The sequence below is a fragment of the Mycteria americana genome, chromosome 10 (assembly GCF_035582795.1).
Source record: "Mycteria americana isolate JAX WOST 10 ecotype Jacksonville Zoo and Gardens chromosome 10, USCA_MyAme_1.0, whole genome shotgun sequence".
Classification (NCBI taxonomy): domain Eukaryota; kingdom Metazoa; phylum Chordata; class Aves; order Ciconiiformes; family Ciconiidae; genus Mycteria; species Mycteria americana.
The window spans coordinates 4,194,102-4,210,938 of record NC_134374.1 but is presented as its reverse complement, the minus strand read 5'-3'; the positions used below and the strand labels follow the sequence as shown (position 1 = coordinate 4,210,938).

The window sequence follows — 16,837 nt, the reverse complement described above, 5'->3', positions numbered from 1 at the left end:
TGCCCGGGGAGATGCAGCTTGGTCCGGCCTTGCCAACGGGTGGGACTGGGATTGTCCTGGAGAAGCTGGTTGCTGACCTCGTGCCCTTCGCTTTCCGATTCCCGTGAGCAAACTGCAGAGGCACGCCAGTGCTTTGGCATAGCAACAGCACTGGCCGCATCTTTTTGGCTTCCTTGCCTGCGTTAGTAACACCTACCATCAAACGTGCCCCTGTTTGCCTGGAAGGTAATGCATTCACCGCTCTCCTTCTCCTTCCCAGCGGGTGAGGGCAAGCTGCTGAGCGTGGCCAGGCCGGGGCAGCGCCGGGTCCTTCCCTGGTCCCGCTGCGACGCGGTGCTTGGGGAAAGCAAACGGCGCGTTGGGTTGTTGCTTTGCTTCGCTTCATTTCAAGTGTAACCCGTCAGTTCAAGGAAACTCATTTCTGAAGGGGGTGCCTTGCTGCTGGCATGCTGATGTTTAATATTTGGCTTGGAAATATATAGTTTTTATGTAAGTCGGGGCTGGGCTGTGTCACTGGGGGGACAGTGGTGCCTGGCGGAGCTCAGCCTCAGGCCTGGCAGAAACACGGCGAGGTCAGGGGGCTGGCGGGGGGTTTGCACCACCCTGGGGGAGGAAATTCAGCGGAGCAGCTCTCAGTTTACACCCAAAAGAGATGACCTAACCGCCAGCGCGGCAGCTGATGGGAGGAGGCTCGTCTCCCTCCCAGGGGCACGTCGCACGCCTCCCCCCAGGGCCGAGGGCTGAGCCCAAGCCGGGTCTGCACCTGGACACGTCCCCGGCTCCTCTTCACTGCCCGGCTGCGGAGGCACCGCGGCAGAGTTGCAAACGCCAGCGCCCAGGACCCCTCGCTGCCCTGCCCATCCCTCCCCGTGTGGTCCATGGTGACCGTCCCCAGACCTCGCACCCGGCCGGGCAGTAGCGGGGAGCGTCTGCAAGTGATACTGGCCCCTGTGATCACACAAAATACACCTAGAAGTACTTAAGTGAAAGCTGTAACAGGCTTTGAAACCTCTTACTTTACAGTCTAACAACACACAGACACTCGTGCTGTGTTACATTGGGGTTTCCGTGGAATAAAGAGTCAGGATGCTCTGTGCATCGCTCCTGGGGCCTGCCGGGTTCAGCAGGAGGGGGATAGGATAGACCATGGGGTATCAGACTTGGTCACGGGTCTGAGGGATCTCATCTAAGATTTTGCAAGCCCTTTAATACAGTACGTGGGGAGACCTGGTTAGAAACACCTAACGGCCACCTCGTGCAGAGGGAAAGCGGCGTTTCCCCAGCGAGTCCCAGCCGTGGGCAGGGGGAAGAGGCAGCGCTCCTGGCAGCCTCCCCGGCTGCTGCATCCCGCTCTGGCTTCATCGCATCAGCCCCAGAATAAAGCAAACGAAGGGCCTGGAGTCGGGTCACATCAAACCGTACTGGCACACTGGAAATGAAGCCCAGCAGAAGCACTCCGGTCTTCAGAGACGCAAATGGAAATTAATGGGAATAGAGCAGCCACAACTCTTGCTCATAATTTATTCATATACTCGGTAATGCTAGCCACTATTAATAGATAGTGGTTTACGGGGGGTGAAAAAAAAAACCAATCAACCCCCCGAAGGCTGACTGTAGCTTGTTTTAGGCCAGGAGTGGCCAGGGGAGCTGGGATCTGAGCATCAGGGTGTCACCAAAATTCCTCCAGCTGACAGGGAACCTCCCGTACATAACGCAGCACTGGAAATTATCTGTCATTTAACTAACCGACTGGGCAGGGGACCACAAAACATTGGCAGCTTACTCCTCTTTTCCACGCTGTTCGGTACATTATCCGCCCTTGCTCTGTTTGCTGCTGTCTCCGGGAGTCTTAATTCGGAGCAGTTTATTACAGCTCTCTGCTTTCCGCGTGGCGGGGTGCCGGCCTGCTCGGCGGCAGCGGTCGGCCCCAGGCGCAGCCGTGCCCCGCAGAGCCCTGGGCTCAGTCCCGCACGGGGCCGCAGCCACCCGCCCTCGCGCGCGGGCAGTCCCGCTCCCTGCGGCCACGCACCGTGCGCCTGGGGTTCGTGGCTCTGGGCTCTGAGGCCAACGATGGTCAGCTGGAAAGCTCGTGGTGAAATCTTTGCCATTTATTCTCAAACCAGAAGTGACACATTCTCGGTGATGGCCATGACTAACGTTTTCCTCCCTGTCCGTTTTGTCACAGCCACTCCCAAGGGCCCCAGAAAGCCGGCAGGTGGGACAGGTGAGACCTTCTCGCGTGCGTATCGTCTAAGCACAGCGCGGGGTTTGCTTCCCATGGGGGTTTGAACCGTGTGAGCCCCCCGTGGGCTGCGTGCGTGTGGCTGGGTGCCGCTGCCTTAGCAGAGGCTGTGGGACGCCTTCGCTTGCCGGCGTGCCTATGTGCACTACTCCCGTACGGCCGAAGCAAATGCAATATTGATATTTCCGTCCGTGCTGAAGGTGAGTGGCAGTGGAGCATTTACGGCCAATGCTGAATTCCGCACACTTTGCAGTATCCTAATGGAAAAGACACAAATCACTGCTCAGCTACACAAGGGCTTTTGTTTCTGGCTGCATGGCACTTGCTAGCTTTCCTTCCAGGAGGGAGCCCAGAGGATATATCCCTTCCTTTTTTTACTCCAAGATATCCCTGACCTCCATGAAAGGCCCAGCCTGGTGACATTTCCCCATCCAGGGAGAAATGTCTCTCCGACTGTGCCTGTCAGATGTGCTGGCTGGCCGGCTCCACAGCATCTGCCCCGGCTGAGGAAGCTCCCTTAAATTCTCCTGCGTTTCATTGCCGGCAGCTCCTCTGGCTTAGTTCTGGCCAAACATACCTACTTAAATATAGCACGGTCACAAGAGCCGAGGGTTGCTCAACCCCGCCGGAGCAGCCTGAAATAAACTGCAGCGGGGGGAGCACTTGGAAGTGAATCTGCTTGCCCCTGCATGAGGATCTTGGCACAAATTTAAGCAAATCTGACTGTCCAGCTCCTTGGCCACCGTAGTCTTTGCTAGGGACAAGAAAAGCCAAGTGCCAGAAGCACGCGCAGGGCTTCAGCCTTTGGATCGCAGCCCAAACGAGAGGCCGTTTGATCCAATAAACTCTCCCCAGGAAACAGATGTGTGCCGAGGCCGAGGCTTCATCTCGGCGAGTTTCTTCGTCCCCAAGGAGTGCTTTTTGGATGAGTGATGCCCTGGCCCCTCTCCCGTGCGTGCTCTGCTCAGCCCAGGGTCACTCGTGGGCGGCCGTGCAGGGAGCAGAGCAGGTCCCAGCCACCGCCTCGATCCCCACAGCACCTTCTCGTCTGCACCATCTCTCAGGAGATGCCACAGGACACCGGCGGGTCTCACCCCCAAACGCATTATTTTGGGGTTGCTGGGGCTGGGAGTGGGCGGCAGCCACAGGTCGGATGGGGAGACTTGAACGATGGCCGGCTGGTCTGGAGGCTCTGCGGTACGGTTGCGATTGAGCAGCGGAGCAGCTGGACGCCCTTTTCAGCTCCACGCTGACGGGGGCACGGGTGGCCTCCGGCAGCGGTGCAAGGTCGCTCGCGCAGCGCCCGCAGGGCTGTGCCCGGGGGATGCGTGCCGAAAGCCTCGCGCCGTCCCCACAAACGATGGGGGTTTTAACGATCCCTTCTCTCCTGCAACAGGCTTTGATTTGGCTGATTACTTTGACACCCCTCTGGAGACTACCACCAAACCAGCCAAGCCGACGCCGAAGCCCTTCCCCAGGCCGGGGAAGCCAGGTACTGCGGAGCTCCCCCACGCCCCGGGGAGGGTGCATGTGTGCTTGTCTTCAGGGCTCCAGATGGGGGGAAACGCTCCCCAAGATAACTGGGAGCCGTCCCGGCAGCCGGGAGGCTGGGATCGGGCATTGACAGATGAGCTCCGGCAAGTTTTCCTGACCACCAACAGGTGACTTTGAAAAGCGACGACCACCTCCTCCTGCTCCGCTGTCATGGCGGAGCCGGCAGAGGAGACGCTCCAGGCTCTCGCTGACGTGCCAGGAGGGTCAGCACCAGCATTTCGCCGTCCTCCCTCCCTCGCGTCCCATGTGCCCCCCGTGTGAGCCATATCAGGGGGCTTCGCCAAGCAGCATTTGTAAAAGGTTTTAACCAGAACGGAGCTGTACGCTGCTATTAGGTGGGAGATTTCATCACCAAAGTAGCACATCCTTAAGTATCGTTTCAGTGGTGCCTGGTCCTGCTCCTGCATGCCGTGGGTAGCCAGCGGGGGTGGCCCGGGGCCGCCCTCGCAATGGCAGAGCTCCCGTGAGTGGGTGTCAGCGTGCGTCCCGCCAGCAGCCTGTTTGGGGGGTTTTCTTGGCAGCCCTGCTTGTCCCCTTCTCAAATTCAAGCCCCACTGACACGTGGCCTGGCACAGGGGATCCCCACAAAGGTGCCCGTCACCCACACCGAGGGGTCAAGCGTCCCTTGGGCGCCGACGGGCAGGGGATGGCCCCGGTGTCAGGGGCAGCTGAAGCTGTGGGAGACCAGAGCCCTGAACCGCCCCAGCGCAGCCCCCGTCTCCCTGCGGGGAGGGTCCCCTCCCAGCACTTGTCCAAATGCACGTTTCAGAGGGTAACATCATTTTGGTCTCTTTTTTTTTTCCCCTCCCTGCAGACAACAGCTTTTGGGATGTCATCCGCACCACCACGACCAAGCAGCCAAAAACTACGAGGGCCCCCAAGCATAACCCAGGTGAGCGTGAGCTCCCCAGCCCCCGCAGCTTCACCCCGGCTCTGCTGCCAGAGGCTTTCGGATGTGCCGTGAAGGCAGCGCTGCCCCTCGCCCTGGTTTTCCAGCCTCTAGTCTGTTTGGTCACAGGAGACACCTAGGAAAAAAAAAAAAAAATAAAAAAACACATGGCAGACGGTATCTCGGCATTACCCTGCACTTCCCTGGTGGTCTCCGCGGCTCCTCGACCGTTTTGCGTTCCTCTGCCTGTTTTAAGGCTGTGGGCTTGCTGCCCTCCCCGGCACGGCATGGCGGCACAGCGCGGCACGGCACAGCCCAGCCGTGCCAGGCTCCACTGACACACTGGTCCCGCAGGCTCAGGGCACCCTGGCAGCCGGCCGCTTTGCTGCCTGCTCAGGCAGAGTTTTGGCAAAAGGCGCTCCCAGGCTTAAAAAAAAAACAAAAAAATCCATTTTGGATCAGAATGAACTAAGGTGCAAGCTGGCGGGAGGGCTGAGGAGCTCAGGGTTGGCTCCGTGCCACGGTTTTAGCCGCCGTTTAGCGCAGGCGGTAGCTGCTCTGTCGGAGCCGGGCTGCTCAGCGTACCAACTGGGCGCTTCACGGAGGAAAAGAACACCCAGCAATCGAGTCGCGGGCCGGCCCAGCCAGCGCGCGCAGCCGCCTCCTTCCCCGCCGCTGGCCGGGCCCTTGGGAGCGCCTCTTCGGCTCTGGCCTTTTCTACCCGGCTTGATTTATCCGACTGCCTGCCGCTCAAGCCACGGCGCGAGACCTTCTGCGGGAAGACCACGACGTTTCTCACCACAGCGGCGCGGGGGCACGAAACGGGATGGGTTCGGAAGATCTGCCACGATGCCGCACAGCAAAACCGGGAGACGCTTGTGTCGGGGGCTTCCTCTCTTTGGCTGGCACTTTTCCCTGGCAAAGCTGAGCCTTTCCTTGATTAATTGCAGGGTTCCCCAGCCTGCGGCCAGCACTGCTAACCCCCGTGTTGTTTTCTAGCAAAGAATCCTATGGATTTGGACTTGGCTGATGCCCTTGATGATAAGAACGATGGGAAAGATGCTGGGAGGCCGGACGTAAGGCCAGGTGAAGGTACGTTGACTTCCCCTCTCCCTCCTGCTTGCCACCAGCTGCGCAGGGACCTGCGGGGTATCCTGCCCGGCCCCTGCCGGGAGGAGGCTCTCACTGCCAGACGCCATCCCTGCCGAGCGACGGGGTAAGGAGAAACGGAGGCGCTGCCGTGTCCGAGGCTCCTGCCTGCAGCCCGCTCCCCGCCGCCCCTGCCCTGCCCGCGCAGGTGTTTCCGCAGGCAGCGCAGCCCCTTCTCCGGGGCCGCGGGAGGGACGGAGCCCCTGCCTCGACAGCCCGTGGCAGAGAGGGGCTCTGCCTAACGACCTGTTGCCTGTCTGCAGGTTTCTTTCCCAGGGTCTCTTCTGACCCATTAAATTGCGGGGATTGTGTTAAGTTCCCCCTCGTCCCCGTACCTGACGGCTATTTAACCGAGGGCATGTGCTGTTGGGGTTCACAGTCGTTGCCAAGACATAAATCTAGAGCAGGCTTAAGTCCTGGCATAACATACGCTGTGGGCTGGGAGATCTCTCAAATACTCCAGTGAATGAATCATTTGTCTACGAGGATTGTTCCCTTGAGCACTTGAGCTAGAAAACAGACTTTGCACGGCTAGTTTATTGATGTCGAGATGGCCGTATACCCTGCTCACACATGTAATTAATAGTCAGATATTTTATTAGATTGTATTAACTAGGTGACTTGTCTGCACTTTGATATTCTGGGCTTGTTGAGGTTTCAGACTCCTGCAGGAAAGGTTGAGGCGTTGAACTGCTGGAACGTGGCACCGGTCACAAACCAGCACACGCGGTCCCCCGGCATTGCTGCACCCTGGACTGCCTGGGACCTCTCCCGGTTCTGGCACAGTCAGGGTTTATTTTCTTTTTACACTCATTACTAAGCCCATAAATCTGTTTTTTGTGGTAAGCTGGTGAATACGGCAGTCTCTTCCAGGCTGTTAAGGCAAAGGTAACCCTTCCCGAGGCGCAGCGTCGGAGAAGGAGCCTTTTCTGGCTCGGCGTTGGGTCTCTTCTCCCATCACGCGCCCCAAGGCTCCCGCTGGGACTGGAGCCCGGGGCTGCAACAGCTCCACTCATTCAGCTGCTGATTCCCAGACCGTGCTTCTCTGCGCCTATCCTGCACGAATGAAACGTTCCCACTGCAGCCGTGTCGGAGATAACTTTTTCACCTGTACCGAGCCGTGCCGGTGCTCAGGTCTTCCACTGGAGCTGCCCTGTCCCTCCGGGAAGGAGGAGGGTCGGCTCCCTGCCTGCAGGGCCCTGGGCCGGGCTGGCGCTGCCAGGGGCTCACCAGAGGCAGGGCGAGGCCGTGCCGGTCCCCGCAGCACGGCCACTGCACACAGAAACGCTTCTTCCTCCCTCCTCATCTGCCAGCTGAGGCTGAGCAGCCAAAACGTTTCATGAACTCGTAAATACGTCAGTCATTTTTGTATAAAAAAAATAATATAGTAGTATTTAAACTTTGATTCAGGGGTATTTCTTTCAAGCTAGACAAAGTCAATTATTACCTCTTTTATGAGCTTAAAATAATTTGGGGTTAAATGTTTTGTTAGCGTTTGGTAATTGCGAGAGAAACAGAACTGCTTATTAACCGCTCCCTGTTCTCACTGGGGATGGAGTAGCCGGCTGACTGGGAGCCGCTGCTTTAAATGGGTGTAAAAACCCCTGCTCTGGGCCCTGCTGCACAGAAAGCCCCACACGGCTCTTCAAAGTAGGTGGAGAGTTTTAGAGAAAATACTCAACTGAATAGAGCGGCCTCCGTCTGCCCAGGAAAGAAACATTTCCCCAGGAGCGGGGGTTTGCGGGAGGCCAGTCCCTCCCTGCGTGCGTGATGTGCGCAGGTGACCCCCGCCCAGAATCCCCCAAAAGTCCCGTTTCCAGGCCCTGCCCATCCAAAGGCACTCGGTTTTCGGGATCCCTCTCATCCCAGGCAAGGCACACGCTATATTTCCTTCCTGTTCTGTTGTTTTCTAGGCAGCTCTGGCTGCATTCGCCCTCCCAGGAAGGCAGCTTTGGTGTTTTGCTGGGTGAATTTGGCTTTTGCGGGTTGAGAGAGCAAGCTGCCCCGCTGCCCCGCGGCACACGGGAAGCCCGTGCCAGCTCTCCACAGGGAAGCCCGTGGCCGCTGCCTCCCCGTGGGGCCGCGTCTCCCTTCAGGTGCCAACCACCATTTGTTCTTGCATTATTTTCAAAGCATTTTCAGACGACGACCTGGCTGGCATCGTGGATGGCGGCTACAGCCCGGACAAGAACAAAGGTAAGCGGTGACCTGCGTGCGTTCGTTTGCTTTAGCAGTCGCGTCTCGGGCAATAACCACCGTATCGGCCAGCCTCCTAGAAACTGCCTTGTGCAGAGCAGCGCTCGTCTTCTCGACGGGGGCACGCACACGGGGAAAGGGGGTGTCTCAGGGGAACACGTAGTTTTTGGCCTCCACAGTCACACCTCGTGCCAGCGGTTGGAGCTGCTTAGTTTTGGTCCCGTGGAGGCTGTGCAGCTCCAGCTGCCACCAGGGCAGATGGGACCCGCATCTCCCTGCCACTGCAAAAGCAGACGCCTGCCCCTGTGCCGTGAGGGGGCACAAGCCTTCGTTTGCCTTCCACCACGCAACCACTGATGGTTGAAACAAGGAGGAAAACCAGTAACAATCGGATAAGCCTGTGCATTTGCGAGGATCCACAGCATTAAATATTAAAAGCAGTCAAGTAAAGAGATGAACACCACAAGCCCAATCAACATTTAATGAATCCCTGTGCCAAGGACAAACCACATCGGAGGCATTAATACAATGCTGACCTGCTTCCATAAATTCAGGATGCGAGTGACTTGGTAAGGACTGCAGCTTCCAGCAGGAGCGGCTTCTCCTCCCAGCCCAGTTTCTCTGGGGAAGGTGATGTTAAAACAGACTTCAAGCCAAGTGAAGATTCCTTGACATTATGGAGCTCAGCCAGTCACCTCCCCGTGACGGCACAAGTACGCTGCGTGACTCTGGCAATGTTTCATTTGTCCTCTCTTTACACCGAGAGCAGCGCGGGACAGAGGTGAGGTTAGCTGTTGTGCAGGCAGAGGCGGCCCCGCAGAGGCTCTGCCCAAAGCTCCCCCAGGCGCGGGCAGTGGGAGAGGGGAGCAGCTTCGGACCCCTCTGAGGAACGGCGACGAGCTGCCCCGGGCGGCGGTGCGGGGCAGCGGAGGCACTGCACCCCACGGGGGCATACGCTCGCCCCCAGCCCAGGGCTGCCCCCGGGGCTGCGCCGCCGCCCCTCCCGGCCTGCCTGCTCCCTCCTGGGCTGCCGGCTGCCGTGGCGGGGAGAGCAGAGGGGCTCGGGGCCGCTGACGGGCTCTTGTCTCTTGCAGGTGCCGGGGGCGGCACTGACAGCAACTATGGTGGAGGTAGGTACCGCTGGGATGGGACGGGATGGGTGGTGCATGTGCCCCTGCCGCACGGCACCCCGCTCTCTCTGCACCCCACAGGTGGAGTGGCAGAGACGGGGACGATCGCCGGCATCGCCAGCGCCCTGGCCATGGCGCTCATCGGGGCCGTCTCCAGCTACATCTCCTACCAGCAGAAGAAGTTCTGCTTCAGCATCCAGCGTAAGTCCCCCCCAAGCACCTCCCCTGATGAAGGGCACAGGGGCTGATGAGGGGCACAGGGCAAGCACCCCCCTCTTTGCCCCATGAACCCCGCTGCCATTTTTCAGCCTGGAGAGAGGCAGGAGTGTCAGGCATCCAGTGACCTGGAGCTGGCAGAGCAGAGCCCTTCCCTCCCCCCAGCCCCGACCATGGGTCATTGAGCCCCCCTGCCCCGTCAGGCGTTGCACAGGCAGGACCCCCCAGCAACAAGAGCCCCGGGACCCACTGCCGTCCTGGAGGATTGCGCACAGCCCCTCGCACGCACCCACCGACAGCAGCAGCCAAGGACCAAAACACAGACACCAAACAGGGCAAATACAGAAGAAAAAACACCACACCCCAAAATAAACAAACCAAAAAACCCCCCCAAAATCTCAGCAAGAGGTAAAAACTCACCAGGTAGCAGCAAGGGAAGCACAGCAAGCATCTGCAACCACGGCTGTGGGGCCACGAGCTGCGACAGCCGTGGGTGACACAGCCTCCCCACCCTGCCACAGGGGTGCGGCAATCGCTGCAAGGAAGTGAAAATTAAGCAGCAAAGCTCCCTATTCCCAGAAAATGCCTTTTGCACGAGCTGCCTCATGGAGTTGCTCGGTATAAGCGTGCAGGAGGTGTCCCGACAGCCTCACCCCACGGCACCGGCCTGGCCACGGTGGGCTCCTGCAGCCTGTTACGGGGTGGCTGCAAACAGCTGGGAAAAGCTCTTTTTAAATTAATCAAATGAAATCTCCTGCGAGTCTCCTTTGCTCTGGGGGAAGGGTGTTCGGGGTTGGAAATTTCTGCTGGAATCCATCTATTTTCCCAGTTGTGCCTGAAACAAACAGGAACATTTTGGTAAATTAGATCAGCGGGAAAAGTCAAATGAATGTGATGGAATGAAACACCCTTGTATATTCCCCCCCACTTAAATGATATTTTGGCAAGAATAAATAATTAAAAAAAAAAGAGTAAAGGCTTTGATGAGGGGGAAGCTGAGAGACACAAAGCCCCAGAAAGGCGGCAGGAAATTAAAGTTAATTATAAAGGAGGATTAATTTAAGCCATCAGACATGGCATGCTGGGCTAATGTCAGGCCTTAGATGCATTGCAATGCATGACAGAAATCTAAGAGCCGTCAGCCACTGCAAAAGTGGCTTTTTATGGAAAAACATAAATTGCATTTGGTGTTATCCCAGCAAAACACATGGGGGAGGCAGCGGTGGTGTGTAATGACCACTCGCTTGAAGCTCGGAGGAACAGGCTCGGCTTTTTCCCTTGCCCAGCCGTCCTTCTGTGCTGGCGAGGCTGTGGCTCCGTTTCTTGGTTTTGAGCCTCGTCTGACGAGCATTTGCTGATTCCACTAAAGGATGCGTACAACGCTGCCTAATATTCTTCATCCCACTTTCTGTTCTCACACCGCCTCTCCCGCTCGCTAGCCGAGCCCTGCGCTGTGGCCCAGCCTCTCCGTGTCCCTCTGCCCTCAGCCCCCCTGCCCGGGCCGGACAGGGGCTCCTGCCTCCGTGCCTTGGCCAGCCCCGGGCGGCTCTGTCTGTGCTCCGTGGGGTTTTGGGGGGCTTTTGTAGCCGGTCGCAGAAACTTGTCTTCTCTCTCGCACCGCGGAGGCTGCGGCCGCCCCGTTGCTGCATGAGGGCTCCCATCGCGCTGCTTTGCCTCGGCCCCGGCACCCTTCCCTGCCTCCCTCCCTGCCTGCCTCCCTCCTTCCCTGCCTCCCTCCTTCCCTGCCTGCCTCCCTCCTTCCCTGCCTCCCTCCCTCCCTGCCTGCCTCCTTCCCTGCCTGCCTCCCTCCTTCCCTGCCTGCCTCCCTCCCTGCCTCCCTCCTTCCCTGCCTCCCTCCCTCCCTCCCTCCCTCCCGTGAGGTACGAGCGAGCCCCGTCAAAACCTGGTGGCGAGGCACGGCGGGTCCCTGCCGCACTTCGCGCTGCATTTAGATGCGTATAAAGTTGAGATGCCTAAAAGTTGCCTGGTGCGCGGCCGCAGCGCGGGTTGCCTCAGCCATGGCAAACCAGCACGGCCCCTCCCCGCCCTGCTCCCTCCCTGACGGGACGCGGCGCTTAGCGCAGCGCTCCCGCCTCCGCCTCTCCGGAGAGGTCCTTTAGAGGAGCTGTAGAGGACGACGGAGGTGCGTGGCACACCCCAGACAGTCTCAACTCGTCTTCTGCAGCCCTGAGCTGGCCCGTGGCGAGCGGTGCCACCCCCTTCCCCTTGCGCTCCCTCTTGCTGCGCCGGGCGGCCGCCCCGCAGCGCCCAGCCTTGCCCCTTGGCCTGGGCCGCACTTGTTGCAAACAGTGGAACCTTCTTTGCATTTAAATAAGGGGCTTATTCGGGATTTGACACCCCACTGGGATCCTGCTTCATCACCACAGCCCTGCTCTAAACTGCTTCGTGCAGCTCTGCATAACTTAGCTTTTAATGAGGCCGATACCATGGCTCTCCGCCTAGCCGCGGCCCCGCTGCACGGCAGTCCCGTCCGCAAGACGTACCTACTCCATGCTCTTCTCCTAGCTGAGCGCCTGAGCACGGTAATTAGCCTCGCTGCTTTGCATGATAAAGATGAAGCAAGAGACTCGGGAAAAAGGGCTGCTGCTAGAAGCTGTGCCTTCTAGGCACGCCTCTGTGGTCACTTCAAAATCCAGCAACGCTTTCTCAGCACTGTTTATGGTTTACTGGTGTTTCTGTACTGCTGTTAACGCAGAGGAGGTTCCAAAAAGCATCTTAGCTTTTACGGCAGATAGGCCCATTACCAGAGTTTTTAAGGCATCAAAGAAATCATTTTTACTTCCTACCCTCCCATCTCACTGTCTTTATTGTTACTTCTCAGAGGGACTTAACGCGGAATATGTGAAAGGAGAAAACATGGAAGCCGTCGTAAGCGAGGAACCCCAAGGTGAGAACCTTGCATTCCTTACCCTGTCTGCATCTGGCCACAAAAGCAGCTTTACTGAGGGACTTAAAGAAAGTCCCCCGTGCTGGACTGAGCTGCCGTGCCTCTTTGATGAAGACACCACTTAGGTGATGCTGCAGCTTTTTGTGAACCACCCACCACAGTGGTTTTTCCCCTTTGCTGCACACAAAGGAAAGCCATGGTAAGAGACCAAGGAGCTCATGCTGCAGACGATGGCAGTTCATATTTAGCTTTCATGTTTTCAGCCATCGAGAGTGTCTTATACAAGAAAAGCATGATCCTTCTTTCAGTGACAGATAATCAAGGCTGCTGCAAAGGCTTTTCCAATGTCACATACAACCAACCAGTACTGGGCACCCGTTGCTTGCACTCTGCTTCCATCGTGTGCTATTGTACTCATGATTTTTCTTTCTTTCTCCCTAGTTAAATATTCAGTACTGGAAACGCAGTCAGCAGAACCACCAAAACAAGACAGTGCGAAGATGTAGAGCATGACCCAGGGCTAGAAAAGAATCAGTCAGCAGCAAACGGAGATCTCACATGCTTGTAATTTAGCTTTTTATTTAATTTGACTCCAAAGCTATTTGATGTGTATTTAGGCTTGAACTGGCTTCTTGTTGCTCTAGGCTTTAGGGTTAGAGTGGTACTATGTGTTTATTTTTTTTAAAGAGGTACATGTTTACATTGAAGTAATATTGTAGGTTTGATGTCCAGTTATATGCAAACCAACAGAAGGTGCTTCAGTAGTCGTCGATTTTCAATTAAGGGACAAGGTCTTTTTCGAGGAGCGGAAGAGCTTACAGGTGTGAGGACAGTGAAGTGCCTGTAAATAGCAATCCAAAGTAAACCATTCAGAGCCCTTTGTAAAGCACCTGCAGCCGACTTCTGCCATCAGCTATGGGCATGTCACTTCCAGTGGTGATGAAAACTGCACATTTCCTGAGGGTAGATTGCGGTCCTTAGCGTAGCTACACCTAAAAATAAAGTGCCTATGGGTAGGTCCTCGGGCGGGGCCTCGGGCTGAGGCAGGTGACTCCCTGCTCGGAAGCCAGGAGCTGAGGATGCTTCACCACCACGCAGTGCTGGGCTTCTAACCACATAAAAGGACCCGATTTTCACGCCCAGTCATAAATACAGGTAATAGCAGCATGTGTAGTGTTCACTTTTAGCAAATACCATTTGAATGCTTGGCTATGCTAGAGATCAGAATGGAGCTGAAGCTGCCCAGCGGTACAGTTTGTCTGTGTGACATGAGATACCTACATTGTCACTGAAATGAAAACTGTGTGTTTGGATGCTTCCAAGGACAGATCTCATTCACACTAGAACAAATTACAGATTTAACCCAAAAGAAAATAAACGAAGTAGGTATCCGTTAAGACCTGTGACACTCACTGCCACAAGAGAAGTCAAGCTTAGCGAGATACAGTCCCCCCACCTTCTCCTCCAATCATTAACGCAACCATTGAGAGCACTCCCTGGCACCCGAGGCAGAAAAAGGATATAAAGCTTCGTCCTTTGTGTCACCAACTGACCTTTAAAAAAGGCAGAATCTCCTGCGAGGATGGGTCCTCCATCACCGTCCTGCATGGGGTTCCTGCAGCTTCCTGGGAAGCACCGGGCTGCGAGCGGTGCTCAGCGGGACACTGGGCTACCACCATGACAGCACCCCGACCCCGCGCGGGTGCTCGTGCAACCCTCTTCAATGTTGTGGCACCAGCGTCGAGACCTGACCTTCACTATGTTGCAAGAATTTGTGTTTGTATTTCTCATCTCTCCCCAACCCTTTTTTATCACTGCTAAAATGTGGGTACTACCACTTTCTGATACATTTATCCAAATCAATGATTGCTTAAAAAGCATGCTCTCAAGTGAAGGAAAATTCACTTTACATGGTGTAAGAGGTACTCATTATTTATATATAAACCTGAAATGTGTGCATTTTGTACTGTTCTGCAAATCCCATATTTTGTGAATGTGTATTTAAAAAAAGCCTTTCCAGTTTGATGTACAAATTCACAGCTTTCAGGTAGACACGACGTACAGAAGGCCTTGCCAGGAGGTCAGTCAGCCTAGGAGCACTGCTGCCTAACAGCTCCATTTGAAAGGCAATTGCCTAGTAACATGGTTAAGTATTTTGCAATAGCTGCACAATTCTTTATGCTCTTTTTAACACTTGCATTTTTAAAGCCTTACAGTAGCTCTGACAGAACAGCTGCAGTGTTTTATAAAGGAGACAAGTTCTAGGGATACATGGTGCCTCACGTGTATTCAGAACACCTACGCTGCAACACTACTGCTGCTTTGTTTTATGAATGTGTTTGGACTAGAAAACAAAAATATTTAATTATTGGCTGCTGGGAGAGTGGAAGCGGAGGACATAGAGATGGGATACACTCTGTGTTCGCTTACTGCCCGAGAAGGGTTTTCACGGAGGAAGCGTGGTCTGCAGGATTCGGATCATCACGTGCAGGAGCTCAGACACCAACAAAGCCACGCAGCTGAGTTTGTGCATCTCCATTCCCAAGCACTGTCGCCTGTTTTTTCTTTCTTAGCCAAACATATTTGAAAGCTATAGCATGAAAAATCTTTTTAGAAAGTTATTGTAGATGAAGTGTTACAACATGGCATTGATGAACACTAGGAGTCATTTTCCTAGCTTAGATCAAGTGACTGTAATTCCGTTTCTCCTTTTGCCGATGATGATGTTTTCTGTAGATGCAGATCATTTCTGCATTTCTGCATTCGTGCCCTCCCTGTCTGTCTAGCAGGCAGTGCCATGGAGCGTCCAGCAGTGCTTAAAGAATATAGTGCCTACCCCTCCTTTGGGAAACTCTTACACTAGAACATATGAAAAACATGTGTTTTAATTCACCAAGACTGCAGTTTAAAAGGTGGGGGGAGAGAAAAAAAAGCTCTTTCACTGAAAAAAACTACATGGTTTTTAGAACTCAGAAGTTGCTCCTTTCCCCAAGGCCTTTTCTATGACTTTGGTGGATATTTACACCTTAGTTTAATTTCTAGGTATGGGAAAACCATAAATGCACAGTGAAAGGGAGCACTTTTTCAAAAATTTACAGTAACAGAATTCAAGATCTCTTTCTCTAGGATTTCAAATAGGAAAATATTGACAAATACCCCAGTAAAGAAATTAAACTTGGTCTTCTTTTCAAAACTGGACAAAAGTCAGTCTTAATGTGCTAAATGTCAGTAAAGGCTCCAATTGCTTTTTATTGCAGTCTGTCTCCTTCTCCATCTGAACTGTCAGAGCAGTCTCTGAGAAATAGGGAGTTTATGCCTCACCTATATTTTAAGTATTGTAGCAACTGAGAGGATTCCTGTGTGTTTTCCTAGTAGTGATCCAAGTTCTGAAACACCTGACCCAGCACTGACCTCTCTAACTACTTCCATTTAATCAGTATCTATTCGCTTTAAATCTGGATATGGAATTTTTAAAAATCCTGCACTTTAAGTTCTGTATACCTGGTGTGAACTTTCTCATCCTCTATTAAAAAAGGCCATAAAACACTGGAAAACTGGGATTTTTTTTTCTCATGAGTCCAAAAACTATATATACAGCTGCCCTGAGAGTTTATGTACTACCTGTGCTGTGAGCTCTTATCACACCTCACTTCTTCAGCCTAACTAAAGCTATTTTTAATAACGTGATTCAGAAAAGGTTTCTCGATCACAGAGAAAACAGAGAATTGAAAGAATTTAACTAGCTCTTTTCCTGTTGTTTATTCTATCAATTACTTGCATTTTCCTTTGGCAATAGTGCAGTAGTTTCTTCATTTGAGATTTGGCAATGCTGTAGTAGTTTCTTTGTTTTAGATTCTTCAGCTGAGAATACTCTGACATGAATTTCAGATATTCTGGCACTATAAACTCAGTCATTTTCATGCAACCCCACTAATGAACCCTTACAAGTGCTATATTGTCATTCTTAACTACTCATTTGTTGTGATAAAAGTGGAATTAGTCCATAATACCATTTCAAATTCTGAAAAAGTAAGATGAGTCGACAGGCTAAGGCTTTAAAAATCTGCTGCTGCAACAAAGGAGGTTCAGGAACAAATGAAGTTAGAAACAACGGTATTGTGAAATTAGAGAATCCTTTCTTTGCAGTGAAGTCCTTACTTAAAAGCAAGGCATATTGTTTGCTGATGCAGAAGCGATCCATACCAAATGCAGGTTGAATGTTACGCTGTAGGAAAATAAGATCCATTTTGCTAATGTGCATGTAAGGATCATGGGGGTAAAAATCAGAATTTGACTATCGTTGGAAAACACCGAATAAAACAAGTTGACTAGTAAAACATTTTAGACTTGATTTTTTGTGGGTTTTTTCACGTTGGAAGTAAACTGCAAACGGTGGACTACATCCTTATTGTACATCACCTCTTCTATAACTACACTAAAGACTTTGATTAAAAAACCCAAAACAGACTGGACTTCGTGAGAAAACAAGTACCATTATGAAAACTTTAATTTCGTGGTAAAAATGAAGTATTGGTGCACGCGCACGCGCTCTC

General features: G+C 53.8%; 1 protein-coding gene across 1 annotated transcript in view; it reads left to right on the top strand.

Moving 5' to 3' along the window:
- The window catches only part of CD99L2 (CD99 molecule like 2), a 34,869-nt gene extending 18,246 nt beyond the window's left edge, over window positions 1–16,623 (top strand). The window contains exons 3-11 of the mRNA XM_075513521.1: window positions 2,186–2,224; window positions 3,639–3,734; window positions 4,611–4,688; window positions 5,685–5,777; window positions 7,968–8,030; window positions 9,125–9,160; window positions 9,242–9,361; window positions 12,219–12,284; window positions 12,726–16,623. Of these exons, the coding sequence (XP_075369636.1) occupies window positions 2,186–2,224; window positions 3,639–3,734; window positions 4,611–4,688; window positions 5,685–5,777; window positions 7,968–8,030; window positions 9,125–9,160; window positions 9,242–9,361; window positions 12,219–12,284; window positions 12,726–12,790 (656 nt within the window). The 3' untranslated portion in view covers window positions 12,791–16,623. The remainder of the gene's footprint in view (window positions 1–2,185; window positions 2,225–3,638; window positions 3,735–4,610; window positions 4,689–5,684; window positions 5,778–7,967; window positions 8,031–9,124; window positions 9,161–9,241; window positions 9,362–12,218; window positions 12,285–12,725) is intronic.
- Window positions 16,624–16,837: the final 214 nt, after the last annotated feature.